The sequence below is a fragment of the Hyla sarda genome, chromosome 4 (genome assembly GCF_029499605.1).
Source record: "Hyla sarda isolate aHylSar1 chromosome 4, aHylSar1.hap1, whole genome shotgun sequence".
NCBI classification, from domain to species: Eukaryota; Metazoa; Chordata; class Amphibia; order Anura; family Hylidae; genus Hyla; species Hyla sarda.
In genome coordinates, this window is record NC_079192.1 from 416,720,049 (window position 1) to 416,736,527 (window position 16,479).

The window sequence follows — 16,479 nt, forward strand, 5'->3', positions numbered from 1 at the left end:
TATCAGCCGCTCCTCTTATAACGCTCCAGTACTGATATAATCTCTATATATTACATCATATGTGATGATATCAGCCGCTCCTCTTATAACGCTCCAGTACTGATATAATCTCTATATATTACATCATATGTGATGATATCAGCCGCTCCTCTTATAACGCTCCAGTACTGATATAATCTCTATATATTACATCATATGTGATATCAGCCGCTCCTCTTATAACGCTCCAGTACTGATATAACCTCTATATATTACATCATATGTGATATCAGCCGCTCCTCTTATAACACTCCAGTACTGATATAACCTCTATATATTACATCATATGTGATGATATCAGCCGCTCCTCTTATAACGCTCCAGTACTGATATAACCTCTATATATTACATCATATGTGATGATATCAGCCGCTCCTCTTATAACGCTCCAGTACTGATATAATCTCTATATATTACATCATATGTGATATCAGCCGCTCCTCTTATAACGCTCCAGTACTGATATAATCTCTATATATTACATCATATGTGATGATATCAGCCGCTCCTCTTATAACGCTCCAGTACTGATATAACCTCTATATATTACATCATATGTGATGATATCAGCCGCTCCTCTTATAACGCTCCAGTACTGATATAATCTCTATATATTACATCATATGTGATATCAGCCGCTCCTCTTATAACGCTCCAGTACTGATATAATCTCTATATATTACATCATATGTGATGATATCAGCCGCTCCTCTTATAACGCTCCAGTACTGATATAACCTCTATATATTACATCATATGTGATGATATCAGCCGCTCCTCTTATATAGAGATTATATCAGTACTGGAGCGTTATAAGAGGAGCGGCTGATATCATCACATATGATGTAATATATAGAGGTTATATCAGTACTGGAGCGTTATAAGAGGAGCGGCTGATATCATCACATATGATGTAATATATAGAGATTATATCAGTACTGGAGCGTTATAAGAGGAGCGGCTGATATCACATATGATGTAATATATAGAGATTATATCAGTACTGGAGCGTTATAAGAGGAGCGGCTGATATCATCACATATGATGTAATATATAGAGGTTATATCAGTACTGGAGCGTTATAAGAGGAGCGGCTGATATCATCACATATGATGTAATATATAGAGATTATATCAGTACTGGAGCGTTATAAGAGGAGCGGCTGATATCACATATGATGTAATATATAGAGATTATATCAGTACTGGAGCGTTATAAGAGGAGCGGCTGATATCATCACATATGATGTAATATATAGAGGTTATATCAGTACTGGAGCGTTATAAGAGGAGCGGCTGATATCATCACATATGATGTAATATATAGAGGTTATATCAGTACTGGAGTGTTATAAGAGGAGCGGCTGATATCACATATGATGTAATATATAGAGGTTATATCAGTACTGGAGCGTTATAAGAGGAGCGGCTGATATCACATATGATGTAATATATAGAGATTATATCAGTACTGGAGCGTTATAAGAGGAGCGGCTGATATCATCACATATGATGTAATATATAGAGATTATATCAGTACTGGAGCGTTATATTACATCATATGTGATATCAGCCGCTCCTCTTATAACGCTCCAGTACTGATATAATCTCTATATATTACATCATATGTGATATCAGCCGCTCCTCTTATAACGCTCCAGTACTGATATAACCTCTATATATTACATCATATGTGATATCAGCCGCTCCTCTTATAACACTCCAGTACTGATATAACCTCTATATATTACATCATATGTGATGATATCAGCCGCTCCTCTTATAACGCTCCAGTACTGATATAATCTCTATATATTACATCATATGTGACTGATATCAGCCGCTCCTCTTATAACACTCCAGTACTGATATAACATCTATATATTACATCATATGTGATGATATCAGCCGCTCCTCTTATAACGCTCCAGTACTGATATAATCTCTATATATTACATCATATGTGACTGATATCAGCCGCTCCTCTTATAACGCTCCAGTACTGATATAATCTCTATATATTACATCATATGTGATATCAGCCGCTCCTCTTATAACACTCCAGTACTGATATAACCTCTATATATTACATCATATGTGATGATATCAGCCGCTCCTCTTATAACGCTCCAGTACAGATATAACCTCTATATATTACATCATATGTGACTGATATCAGCCGCTCCTCTTATAACGCTCCAGTACTGATATAATCTCTATATATTACATCATATGTGATGATATCAGCCGCTCCTCTTATAACGCTCCAGTACTGATATAATCTCTATATATTACATCATATGTGATGATATCAGCCGCTCCTCTTATAACGCTCCAGTACTGATATAATCTCTATATATTACATCATATGTGATGATATCAGCCGCTCCTCTTATAACGCTCCAGTACTGATATAACCTCTATATATTACATCATATGTGATATCAGCCGCTCCTCTTATAACACTCCAGTACTGATATAATCTCTATATATTACATCATATGTGACTGATATCAGCCGCTCCTCTTATAACGCTCCAGTACAGATATAACCTCTATATATTACATCATATGTGATGATATCAGCCGCTCCTCTTATAACACTCCAGTACTGATATAACCTCTATATATTACATCATATGTGATGATATCATCCGCTCCTCTTATAACGCTCCAGTACTGATATAACCTCTATATATTACATCATATGTGATGATATCATCCGCTCCTCTTATAACGCTCCAGTACTGATATAATCTCTATATATTACATCATATGTGATGATATCAGCCGCTCCTCTTATAACGCTCCAGTACTGATATAATCTCTATATATTACATCATATGTGATATCAGCCGCTCCTCTTATAACGCTCCAGTACTGATATAATCTCTATATATTACATCATATGTGACTGATATCAGCCGCTCCTACAATAACGCTCCAGTACTGATATAACCTCTATATATTACATCATATGCTCTTCTTATAACGCTGTAGAGTGAGACTCCCGTGTGACACATGACATGTAGTATAGAATACATATGACCTATGACCTCATTATACAGGTCGGATACTTACAGGACAAGATTACTGAGCAGCCATTGGGCGGCTGAGATCAATGCGAACAACGGCTGGAAGAGAAAATGTAGAGATGACTAGAGACACGATGGATCAGGTTACGTGTAATATGTCAGGTGTATACATTATCTTCACCAGTAGGGTCACACACTGTCATACTATAGAGTCCTTTACATTGTATTGTGTCCCCCCCATATACATACAAAACATGTATGACCGTCCTGTGTGTTATATATATATGACCGTCCTGTGTGTTACATATATACATGACCCTCCTGTGTGTTACATATATATATGACCGTCCTGTGTGTTACATATATATATGACCGTCCTGTGTGTTACATATATATATGACCGTCCTGTGTGTTACATATATACATGACCCTCCTGTGTGTTACATATATATATGACCGTCCTGTGTGTTACATATATATATGACCGTCCTGTGTGTTACATATATATATGACCGTCCTGTGTGTTACATATATATATATGACCCTCCTGTGTGTTACATATATATATGACCGTCCTGTGTGTTACATATATATATATATATATATATGACCGCCCTGTGTGTTACATATATATATATATATATATATATATGACCGCCCTTTGTGTTACATATATATATATGACCGCCCTGTGTGTTATATATATATGTAACACACAGGACGGTCATATATATATATGTAACACACAGGACGGTCATATATATATATGACCGTCCTGTGTGTTACATATTTATATGACCGTCCTGTGTGTTACATATATATATGACTGCCCTGTGTGTTACATATATATATATGACCTTCCTGTGTGTTACATATATATACATGACCGTCCTGTGTGTTACATATATATGACCGTCCTGTGTGTTACATATTTATATGACCGTCCTGTGTGTTACATATATATATATGACCGTCCTGTGTGTTACATATATATATATATATGACCGTCCTGTGTGTTACATATATATATGACCGTCCTGTGTGTTACATATATATATATGACTGTCCTGTGTGTTACATATATATATATGACCGTCCTGTGTGTTACATATATATATGACCGTCCTGTGTGTTACATATATATATGACCGTCCTGTGTGTTACATATATATATGACCGTCCTGTGTGTTATATATATATGACCGTCCTGTGTGTTACATATATATATGACCGTCCTGTGTGTTACATATATATATATATATATGACCGTCCTGTGTGTTACATATATATATATATATATATGACCGTCCTGTGTGTTACATATACATATGACCTTCCTGTGTGTTACATATATATATATATGACCGTCCTGTGTGTTACATATATATATGACCGTCCTGTGTGTTACATATATACATGACCCTCCTGTGTGTTACATATATATATGACCGTCCTGTGTGTTACATATATACATGACCCTCCTGTGTGTTACATATATATATGACCTTCCTGTGTGTTACATATATATATGACCGTCCTGTGTGTTACATATATATATGACCGTCCTGTGTGTTACATATATATATGACCGTCCTGTGTGTTACATATATATATGACCGTCCTGTGTGTTACATATATATATGACCGTCCTGTGTGTTACATATATATATATGACCGTCCTGTGTGTTACATATATATATATATATATATGACCGTCCTGTGTGTTACATATATATATGACCGTCCTGTGTGTTACATATATATATATGACCATCCTGTGTGTTACATATATATATATGACCGTCCTGTGTGTTACATATACATATGACCGTCCTGTGTGTTACAAATATATATATATGACCGTCCTGTGTGTTACATATATATATATGACCGTCCTGTGTGTTACATATATATATGACCGTCCTGTGTGTTACATATATATATGACCGTCCTGTGTGTTACATATATACATGACCCTCCTGTGTGTTACATATATATATGACCGTCCTGTGTGTTACATATATATATGACCGTCCTGTGTGTTACATATATATATGACCGTCCTGTGTGTTATATATATATATGACCCTCCTGTGTGTTACATATATATATGACCGTCCTGTGTGTTACTTATATATATATGACCGTCCTGTGTGTTACATATATATAAATGACCGTCCTGTGTGTTACATATATATATGACCGTCCTGTGTGTTACATATATATATATGATCGTCCTGTGTGTTACATATATATATATATGACCGTCCTGTGTGTTACATATATATATATGACCGTCCTGTGTGTTACATATATATATATGACCGTCCTGTGTGTTACATATATATATGACCGTCCTGTATGTTACATATATATATGACCGTCCTGTGTGTTACATATATACATGACCGTCCTGTGTGTTACATATATATATATATATATGATCGTCCTGTGTGTTACATATATATATATGACCGTCCTGTGTGTTACATATATATAAATGACCGTCCTGTGTGTTACATATATATATATGACCGTCCTGTGTGTTACATACATATATGACCGTCCTGTATGTTACATATATATATGACCGTCCTGTGTGTTACGTAAAAAGCCTAATTGGCTGCATTTGTGGGAGTGGCGTGGGGTATATAAACTCCCCTCTCCCACAGGTAGGGGCGTATGACTCGTGGGCGGTATCTCTCTTGCAGGATACCGTGTTAGGGCGTACGTGTCGGAGGTGTCAGTCGTTTGCAGTTGGTTGCAGTTATTTTCGTGTTTCGTGTTTCAGGTCGGTGAGTATCACTCCTGCCGCAGCCCCAGGCCCCTGTCCCGGTTACCCGCCTGTTACCTGCTCGCTGCCGCTCTGGGGGAATGCTGCTCCTGCGGGTCGCGCGGCCCGTCCTCTCCTGCCGGCCGTCAACACTTGCTCAGCTGGTCGGGGGGAGGGGGAACGGGTTGTCGGGCCCTGCACTGCGGCGTTCTCCCCGGTGTTGCGCTTCCGGGTGTGGGTGGGGGACCTCCCCGCTTCAGCCGCGCCGCCGCCACTCGGCGGTCCAGCCGCTCAGTCCGGGCCTGGTGCCCCGCTTCCACGCCATCTCCTGCCACGTGCGCTGGCTGGGTGGGGCTTCTGGCCCGGGGGGGGGGGGGTGTAGTGACGGCGTCGTCCGGCACCGCGGCGCTGCCGTAGCTCAGTCGGAGGCCGCTGCCGCTGACGGCCTCCCCACAAACTGCCCCGGCCAAAGGGGAGGGGTTTCCCGGGACCCGCCACACAGTCCCGCTCCCCTTCGCCGCTCGGCTGGGGGTGGGGGTCGATTCGGTTTTCGTTTAGAGCCACGCACGGAGGCCACAGCTACCCTCCAGGGCACGCAGGCCCTACTAATCACGCCGGATTTCTCTCAGGTGACAACGACTCTTTCCCAACACTGCTCCAACTCCCCCCCCCCCCCCCGTTTCACATGCTAAGGTGGGCACATGGCAGGAGTCGCAAGGCCCAGCCAGTCCTGGTTGCCAGAGGGAGGGGGAGGGGGTGTCAAGGGAGCAGGGTTAGGAGCTGCTTGTCACCACTACGGCACGGAACTTGTTTGCTTGATGTCACTGTATACATATATGTAGCTTGACGGCCGGTTGCTCATCAGCAGCTGGCAGTTACGGTCAGTCAGGTTGCTTCCTGCCTCATCACGTTTTGCTTGCTCCACAGGGTACCAGGTGGTCGGATTGTGTCCGTATTCCCGTATACATCTCATACAGCTTTCAGTTTGAGGTACTTACAGAATCAATATTAGAGAGGGGAACCGTATGTTCTCCCTCCGTCTATCACTCCATACTCATCCCGTACATTTACGCAGTCACGAGCACTCCCGCCACCGGTTAGGACGCTGCTACTGACACGTCTTCAGAGCCACGTGCGTCACCACACTCACGTCAATCGGCCCCAGCCTGACTCAATTTCAGTTGGGGCTTGACGACATGGTTATTTCTGACTCTTCTTCAGAACAACTCGACACCACTCATAGGCAGAGGATCACCTGCGTCTGACTCATCTTCAGTGGGGTCCTCTGCGTATGCTGTTCTGACTCTTCTTCAGCGCAACAGCATACACTTAGCCTCAGTTTCAGTATCACACCTTCCTCCATCACACCTTTCGGTCGGTCACATTCATGTGTAATTAATCTTTCCCTAAATATCCACAGCTGGAAGCCATTGCCGTGCGGTCAGTACTCCCGGTGTTTGAAGCTTTTCAGGAAATTCAGCAGGTCAGTTCCCTCCTGTAGCCAGGAGAACTGGAAAAAATTAAATAAAAAAAAACCTGTATACAGAGAGTATATATATATATATATATATATATATATATATATATATAGGGAGGGTATTTTTTTCACTAGTCATTTTTTATTGTTCTCTCTTTCCTCTTATTCTTGCCGGCACCCTTCTATGGCCCGGACAGGTTGCCAGCAGCATGTCTCAGCCAGCGGATATCGAGGAGGCACTCTCGGTTCCTGAGACTCCCGCCAGGGCCTCGGACCGAGGCAGCTTGCCCTCGTACAGGTCCTGGACCATCCCCAGGCTATTGGAAGAGTTGAGAAGGAGGGGTGTCCCCTTTCCAGCCTCAGCTAGGAAGGGCGAGTTATTCAACTTGCTGAATGCTGACCAAGCCCCCCCGGGGTAGCCAGGCTGCGGCCCAGGATCAAGTTTCAAGCGCCTCCTTGTCTCAGCTTCACACTATGATGACTGAGGTGCTTGCGACAGTGTCAGGCTTCAAGGCTAGGCTAGACCTAATGGAACTCTCCAGGAGCGACGAAGCAGTCCTGACCGCAGCGTCGCCCACGGCTTCTACCTCTCAGGCCACGCCTTCAGGTATGCCACATCCTCCACCGATCATCACGCCCGCACATTTCATCCCGGCAGCCATAAAAAAGGACATCCTTGAGGGAAAAGAGGTCAACCTCGCCTCTCTGCTAATTGCCACCACGGACTTACATGATACCAAAACCGTTGCCTGCGGGGAGCTGGCGGTCACGTTCAAAAGCAAGGACGCTAGGCTCAGCAGGAAGTTGAGTGTCACTGAGTTTGTGCTGGCATTTGGACTATTCAGGGACGTACTCTGTTCAGTCAGCCCTGGCCGCAGGGAGGAGTTGGACCTGTATTTACACAGGGTAGTGCAGATGGCGTACAAATACGGGGGTACCACGTTCTACGAGTACCACAAGTCTTTTTCAGCAAAAGTAGCAGCCGCATACGCTCAGTTCGGCTACGTCACCAACTGGGGGTCCATAGACACGGAGCTATACTGCGAACATTTCGCTGGTCTGAAAGCCCCCTCCTGCACCGCATGCGGGGTGACCACGCATTCTTCCAGCTGGTGCCCGCAGGTCAGCAACCCAGGGGAACCCAGCACCAGTAGGAGCCTGAACACCTTCACCCCTCCAGCTCCAAGGAACGTGGCCGCCTTAGATAGGCTCGGTAGACCAGTGAGGTACCTGGGCAAGACCCAGATCTGCAATAACTTCAATCTTTCCTCCTGCGTGTACAGCAATTGCAGACTACTACACGTGTGTTTCATTTGTTTCAGGGCTCACCCCAGCTCTATCTGCTCCCAGAAGGGCCCTCAGGCATGACTAGACGTGGTACAGGTCCAGGTCCTCGCCCAGGTCCTAGCTGGTCATCCTGAGCCCGACTGGGTGAGATGGCTGGTGGCGGGTTTTTGCGATGGGTTCCACACAGGTTTGGTCGCTTTGCCGCAATGCACGCATGAATGTGGTAACCTGTCATCAGCCCTTTCCGAGCCAGAGATCGTGTCCGGGTTAATCCAGCAGGAACTGGCAAAAGGTTTCATGATAGGTCCCTTTGATGTGCCCCCTTTTTCATGTTGGAGAGTCAGCCCCATAAAAGAAGATTAATTTATGACCTCTCAGCGCCTTATTCCTCCATCATTCCCAGCATCAATGCTTTAATCCCCTCCGACGAGTTCTCCATGAAATATGCTACTATTGACCGAGCCATACAGATCATCCTACAGTCAGGGAGAAACACTTGGTTGTCCAAAGCGGACATAACGGACGCTTTTCAAACTACTCCCGATCAGACAAGACCTCTGGCAATGGCACGGTGTCAGGTGGCTGGACAAGTATTATTTCGCAGTTAAGCTCACGTTCGGGGCAAAGAGCAGCCCCTGGCTCTTTGACCAACTAGCCACAGCACTGCATTGGGCACTCCAGAACGTGGCCGACTGCCAGCACGTCATACATTACCTGGATGACTTCTTACTACTCGAACATCCCAGTCTCGCTCCTCTCAACCTCACTTCACTACTGTCTCTGTTCAAGGAAATCGGGGTCCCAGTGGCACCTCACAAGACGGAGGGCCCCGTCAGGCAACTGGTGTTCTTGGGCGTCATCCTAGACACTGTAAACATGCAGGCTAGGCTTCCCCAGGAGAAACTAGTCAGAACCCGGGAGATGATACACAACCTATCCAGGAGTCGCACAGTAACCAGGGTCGAACTCCAGAGCCTCCTGGGCATGATGGCTTTCGCTATGAGGATCATCCCGCAGGGGAGAGCCTTCATATCCAGACTTTTGGACCTTCTCCCCTCAGTATCGGGTCAGAGGCAGGTCATTCACATCAACAATGAGGCGATGACTGACCTACTCATGTGGGATCTCTTCTTGGAGAGCTGGAACGGGTCTCTTTTTTCGTTCCCCCTTTATCAGACGGGTCTCCGACAATAGTGTCCGATGCCTCATCGGTTGGCTTCGCAGCCATTTTCGGGAACAAGTGGTTAGCCGGCCCCTGGCCAGCTGAGATCCGCAACATTCCTGACTTCAGAGTAACTTCAGCCCTGTTTGAAACATTTCCCATCGTAGCCGCCGCTGCTGTCTGGGGAAATTCCTGGGCTAACTCCACAGTTCGATTTCTGTGCGATAATTCCGCTACAGTCGACATTCTCAACAGAGGACGCTCTAGGTCCCCCCACATAATGCGCTTTGTCAGGAGGTTCATTTTATTGTCTCTCCAGCACAATTTCCATTTTTTGATCGAACACATAGAAGGTAGGAAGAACTTGGCGGCTGATGCACTCTCTCGGGCTAAATTCGGTGTGTTTTTTCAGGTACAACCAGACGCAGACCGGGTCGGAGTCCCGGTGCCTCCGTTCCAACAACTGCTGACGGACTAGCCAGATACGTCTCCATTGCCAACACTCTAATCAAGAAGTCTTTAGCTCCCAGCACGATCCAGGCTTATGATACCGCTTTGGCGGTTTTCTCCTCCTTCATGCAGGGCTTAGGGCTTTCCCCCACAATCACTTTACACTCTGCCCTAGCTTTTGTTGGTTTTTGCCATTCTTCTTTACACTTATCCCAGAACACCATCAAACTTCACTTAACAGGTCTTCAACACCACAGGTCGCTCTCGCACCCTCACGCCTCTTCTCTACTCTCTGCTCATCCGATCAAAGCAGCACTCAAGGGTATTTCAGTCTTGTCGCACCCCAAATCTCTTTCTCGCGCACCGGTCACGGGGGATCTTTTCCGGGCTATGTCTTCCTTACTGGACACGCACCCTTTTGGTTTTCACCTCAGCACGGTCATCAAAGCTGCCATACACCTTGCTTTTTACGGCTTCCTTAGACCGGGGGAGTTCACGCGCACTGGCTGCAGAGCACCCGGGCCGACCCTGAGCCAGCTATCATCCAACAGGCTAGGTTTCACTTTCACCCTTCCATCCACTAAAACCTGCAGATGGGGAGCATCCATCAGATATTTCCCCACCTCACATCAGTGGTGCCCAGTCTCGTCTCTCACTGACCTCCTCTCAATGCTGTCCGGGCAGGCAGCGGACAGTCCGCTCCTCCCGGTGGCTGGGCATGCTCTGTCTTCCTCCCAGTTTATCAGATACGTCCGCTCCCTAGTCACCATGCTAGGTCATGATCCCGCTGTCATCTCAGGACACTCATTCAGGATCGGGGCGGCCTCCGCAGCCTCCAAACATGATGTCCCAGCTCACATCATTAAGAAGCTAGGCCGCTGGAACTCCAGCTGTTTTGACCGGTACATTCCGGATCCCTCTACCGAAATGGCTAATGTGTTTAAAGTTTGGCGTTGTGATACAAATAAAATAGAGTTACACCCTACTCTTGACTCTTTGCCCTCTATAGGCGTGCCCTCGGTCGCGGTTATTGGGCACACCTCATCCGCTGTTTGTATTTCATAATTCTGTACTAGGTCTACCGGGGTTCCAAGGCTCAGGACGGTAAGTACTCTTGTTCTCCTTTTTTCGTATACTTGCTCGTACGGCCTTTCGAGCCATGACCACAAATATATATATATGACCGTCCTGTGTGTTACATATATATATGACCGTCCTGTGTGTTACATATATATATGACCGTCCTGTGTGTTACATATATATACGACCGCCCAGTGTGTTACATATATATATGACCGTCCTGTGTGTTACATATATATATATGACCGTCCTGTGTGTTACATATATATATGACCGTCCTGTGTGTTACATATATATATATGACCGTCCTGTGTGTTACATATATATATGACCGTCCTGTGTGTTACATATATATACGACCGCCCTGTGTGTTACATATATATATATATATGACCGCCCTGTGTGTTACATATATATGACCGTCCTGTGTGTTACATATATATATGACCGTCCTGTGTTACATATATATATATATATGACCGTCCTGTGTGTTACATATATATATGACCGTCCTGTGTTACATATATATATATATATATATATATATATATGACCGTCCTGTGTGTTATATAAATATATGACCGTCCTGTGTGTTACATATATATATGACCGTCCTGTGTGTTACATATATATATGACCGTCCTGTGTGTTATATATATATATATGACCGTCCAGTGTGTTACATATATATATATATATATGACCGTCCTGTGTGTTATATATATATATGACTGTCCAGTGTGTTACATATATATATGACCGTCCTGTGTGTTACATATATATATGACCGTCCTGTGTGTTACATATATAAATGACCGTCCTGTGTGTTACATATATATATGACCGTCCTGTGTGTTACATATATATATGACCGTCCTGTGTGTTACATATACATATGACCGTCCTGTGTGTTACATATATATATATATATGACCGTCCTGTGTGTTACATATATATATGACCGTCCTGTGTGTTACATATATACATGACCGCCCTGTGTGTTACATATATATATGACCGTCCTGTGTGTTACATATATATATGACCGTCTTGTGTGTTACATATGTATATATATATGACCGTCCTGTGTGTTACATATATATATGACCGTCCTGTGTATTACATATATATATGACCGTCCTGTGTGTTACATATATATATGACCGTCCTGTGTGTTACATATATATGACCGTCCTGTGTGTTACATATATATATATGACCGTCCTGTGTGTTACATATATATATATGACCGTCCTGTGTGTTATATATATATGACCGTCCTGTGTGTTACATATACATATGACCGTCCTGTGTGTTACATATATATATGACCGTCTTGTGTGTTACATATGTATATATATATGACCGTCCTGTGTGTTACATATATATATGACCGTCCTGTGTATTACATATATATATGACCGTCCTGTGTGTTACATATATATATGACCGTCCTGTGTGTTACATATATATGACCGTCCTGTGTGTTACATATATATATATGACCGTCCTGTGTGTTACATATATATATATGACCGTCCTGTGTGTTATATATATATGACCGTCCTGTGTGTTACATATACATATGACCCTCCTGTGTGTTACATATATATATATGATCGTCCTGTGTGTTACATATATATATATATGACCGTCCTGTGTGTTACATATATATATGACCGTCCTGTGTGTTACATATATACATGACCGCCCTGTGTGTTACATATATATATGACCGTCCTGTGTGTTACATATATATATGACCGTCCTGTGTGTTACATATATACATGACCCTCCTGTGTGTTACATATATATATATATATGACCGTCCTGTGTGTTACATATATATATAAATGACCGTCCAGTATATGTCGGTATGTTGCGTCCCCCCCTTACGTTCATCAGGCTGCGGCCCCCGCTGTGGTGATGATACGGTAGTTTGCACATGGCCTGGTAGTCGTACAGCGTCACCCTAAGATAACGGAGAACAACAGGATCAGTTGGGGACAGCCGTCATGTGTGGAGATGCTGGGAGTAGTAGTGCATTTCTTACTGCCTGAAGATGCTCATGTGCAGAAGCTGCGTCATCAATGATCCGTCCACCTCTCCGAGGAATACTCCGGTCTGTAGGGGGCAGCAGAGAGTCAGTCTCCTCATTGTACCTGCGCCAGGTGTGCGCCCGGACCTCGCTCTCATTATGTCCTTCAGACGGACTTAACCCTCTCACTGCCGGAGGACACGATGAGCGGCAGAGATCTCCACCCCAATCATCATAGAGGACAACCCCCAACATCTTCATCTAGACCCACATACCGCCACCTACTGTGCAACCTGAAATACTGCGCTCACTGGGACCCATGACATAACTACTCCCCCCATCACATAACTACTCCCCCCATCACATAACTACTCCCCCCATCATCACTCACATGATCCAGGTCCCGGGACAGGACGATGAAGCCGTTGTTGTCGATCAGGAAGCAGTTCAGCCTCTGTAGGAAGCAAAAAAGAATCTCATCAGATCCAAGATGGACGCCCGGGTGACCCCCCCACCTCCACCTCCCCGGGTGCAGCCGTACGCTGGGGTGCATTATGGGGGAAACTGAGAGCCTACAGCTGTTGCAAGACTACAACTCCCAGAATGCTCAGACACATAATGCATGCTGAGAGTTGTAGTTTTGCAATATCTGGAGGTCTGCAGTTTGCAGAACATTGCTCTAAATAAGTGTTCTTCTGTTGTTGCAAGACTACAACTCCCAGCATGCCCAGACAGCAAGCAAAACTACAACTCCCAGCTGTCTGAGAAAACTGGGAGTTGTAGTTTTGAAACATCTGGAAGCCCATTGTTTGAAGACCACTGCTCTACACCAGTGTTCTCCTGTGCTAGAAAAACTACAACTCCCAGCATGCCTGAACAGCATGCAAAACTACAACTCCCAACATGTCTGAACAGCATGCAAAACTACAACTCCCAGCATGCCTGGACAGCATGCAAAACTACAACTCCCAACATGTCTGGACAGCATGCAAAACTACAACTCCCAGCATGCCTGGACAGCATGCAAAACTACAACTCCCAACATGTCTGGACAGCATGCAAAACTACAACTCCCAGCATGCCTGGACAGCATGCAAAACTACAACTCCCAACATGTCTGGACAGCATGCAAAACTACAACTCCCAGCATGCCTGGACAGCATGCAAAACTACAACTCCCAACATGTCTGGACAGCATGCAAAACTACAACTCCCAACATGTCTGGACAGCATGCAAAATTGCAACTCCCAACATGCCTGGATAGAATGCAAAACTACAACTCCCAGCATGCCTGGAAAGAATGCAAAACTACAACTCCCAACATGCCTGTAAAGCATGCAAAACTACAACTCCCAACATGTCTGGACAGCATGCAAAACTACAAATCCCAGCATGCCTGGACAGCCGTTGGCTGTCCAGGCATGCTGGGAGTTGTAGTTTTGCAACATCTGGAGGTCCGTAGTTTGGAGACCACTGTCCTAAGATACAGGGGCGGTTTCCAGTAACTAAATCCTGACAGAATTATGCAGCATTGTGATTCCAGCTCTGGAGTATAATCCTTGATGTCACATGATGCACCGCGGGTCGCACGTACCTCGTCCTCACAGCTCAGGGGACACATCCCGTCCGCGTCGCTGCACTGCAGGAGATACACAAGGGGTTAAACAGGTGTACAGGAGCGTTACCCACAAATCCCAATAAAGGGGGTCCCCACAGTCAGGACCCGAACAACAGAGGATTAAACTTACGTCAGTGTCGTTGGGCTAAGAGCGATGGGAGACAGAAAACAGAACGTTAGAGCAAAGTGACGGCAACGTCTGATACAAAACCCATCAGGACTCCAGGAAAGCAGTGTGAGAGTCATCATGACTACAGGAAAGTAGTGTGAGACCCATCATGACTACAGGAAAGTAGTGTGAGACCCATCATGACTATAGGAAAGTAGTGTGAGACCTATCATGACTATAGGAAAGTAGTGTGAGACCCATCAAGATTATAGGAAAGTAGTGTGAGACCCATCATGACTATAGGAAAGTAGTGTGAGACCCATCATGACTATAGGAAAGTAGTGTGAGACCCATCATGACTATAGGAAAGTAGTGTGAGACCCATCATGACTATAGGAAAGTAGTGTGAGACCTATCATGACTATAGGAAAGTAGTGTGAGACCCATCAAGATTATAGGAAAGTAGTGTGAGACCCATCATGACTATAGGAAAGTAGTGTGAGACCCATCATGACTATAGGAAAGTAGTGTGAGACCCATCATGACTATAGGAAAGTAGTGTGAGACCCATCAAGACTATAGGAAACTAGTGTGAGACCCATCATGACTACAGGAAAGTAGTGTGAGAGCAATCATGACTATAGGAAAGTAGTGTGAGACCCATCATGACTATAGGAAAGTAGTGTGAGACCCATCATGACTATAGGAAAGTAGTGTGAGACCCATCATGACTATAGGAAAGTAGTGTGAGACCCATCATGACTATAGGAAAGTAGTGTGAGACCCATCATGACTATAGGAAAGTAGTGTGAGATCCATCATGACTATAGGAAAGTAGTGTGAGACCCATCATGACTATAGGAAAGTAGTGTGAGACCCATCATGACTACAGGAAAGTAGTGTGAGACCCATCATGACTACAGGAAAGTAGTGTGAGACCCATCATGGCTATAGGAAAGTAGTGTGAGACCCATCATGACTATAGGAAAGTAGTGTGAGACCCATCATGGCTACAGGAAAGTAGTGTGAGACCCATCATGACTATAGGAAAGTAGTGTGAGACCTATCATGACTACAGGAAAGTAGTGTGAGACCTATCATGACTACAGGAAAGTAGTGTGAGACCCATCATGACTATAGGAAAGTAGTGTAAGACCCATCATGACTATAGGAAAGTAGTGTGAGACCCATCATGACTATAGGAAAGTAGTGTGAGACCCATCATGGCTATAGGAAAGTAGTGTGAGACCCATCATGACTATAGGAAAGTAGTGTGAGACCCATCATGACTATAGGAAAGTAGTGTGAGACCCATCATGACTATAGGAAAGTAGTGTGAGACCCATCATGACTATAGGAAAGTAGTGTGAGACCCATCATGACTATAGGAAAGTAGTGTGAGACCCATCATG

General features: G+C 44.3%; 1 protein-coding gene across 1 annotated transcript in view; it reads right to left on the minus strand.

The window, feature by feature from the left end:
- Positions 1-16,479, minus strand: part of CACNA2D4 (calcium voltage-gated channel auxiliary subunit alpha2delta 4) — a 256,253-nt gene that overhangs the window by 21,470 nt on the left and 218,304 nt on the right. Inside the window, exons 28-33 of the mRNA XM_056517887.1 lie at positions 15,089-15,103; positions 14,935-14,979; positions 13,731-13,793; positions 13,355-13,425; positions 13,198-13,273; positions 3,119-3,171 (exon numbers count right to left, since the gene is read on the minus strand). Of these exons, the coding sequence (XP_056373862.1) occupies positions 3,119-3,171; positions 13,198-13,273; positions 13,355-13,425; positions 13,731-13,793; positions 14,935-14,979; positions 15,089-15,103 (323 nt within the window). The remainder of the gene's footprint in view (positions 1-3,118; positions 3,172-13,197; positions 13,274-13,354; positions 13,426-13,730; positions 13,794-14,934; positions 14,980-15,088; positions 15,104-16,479) is intronic.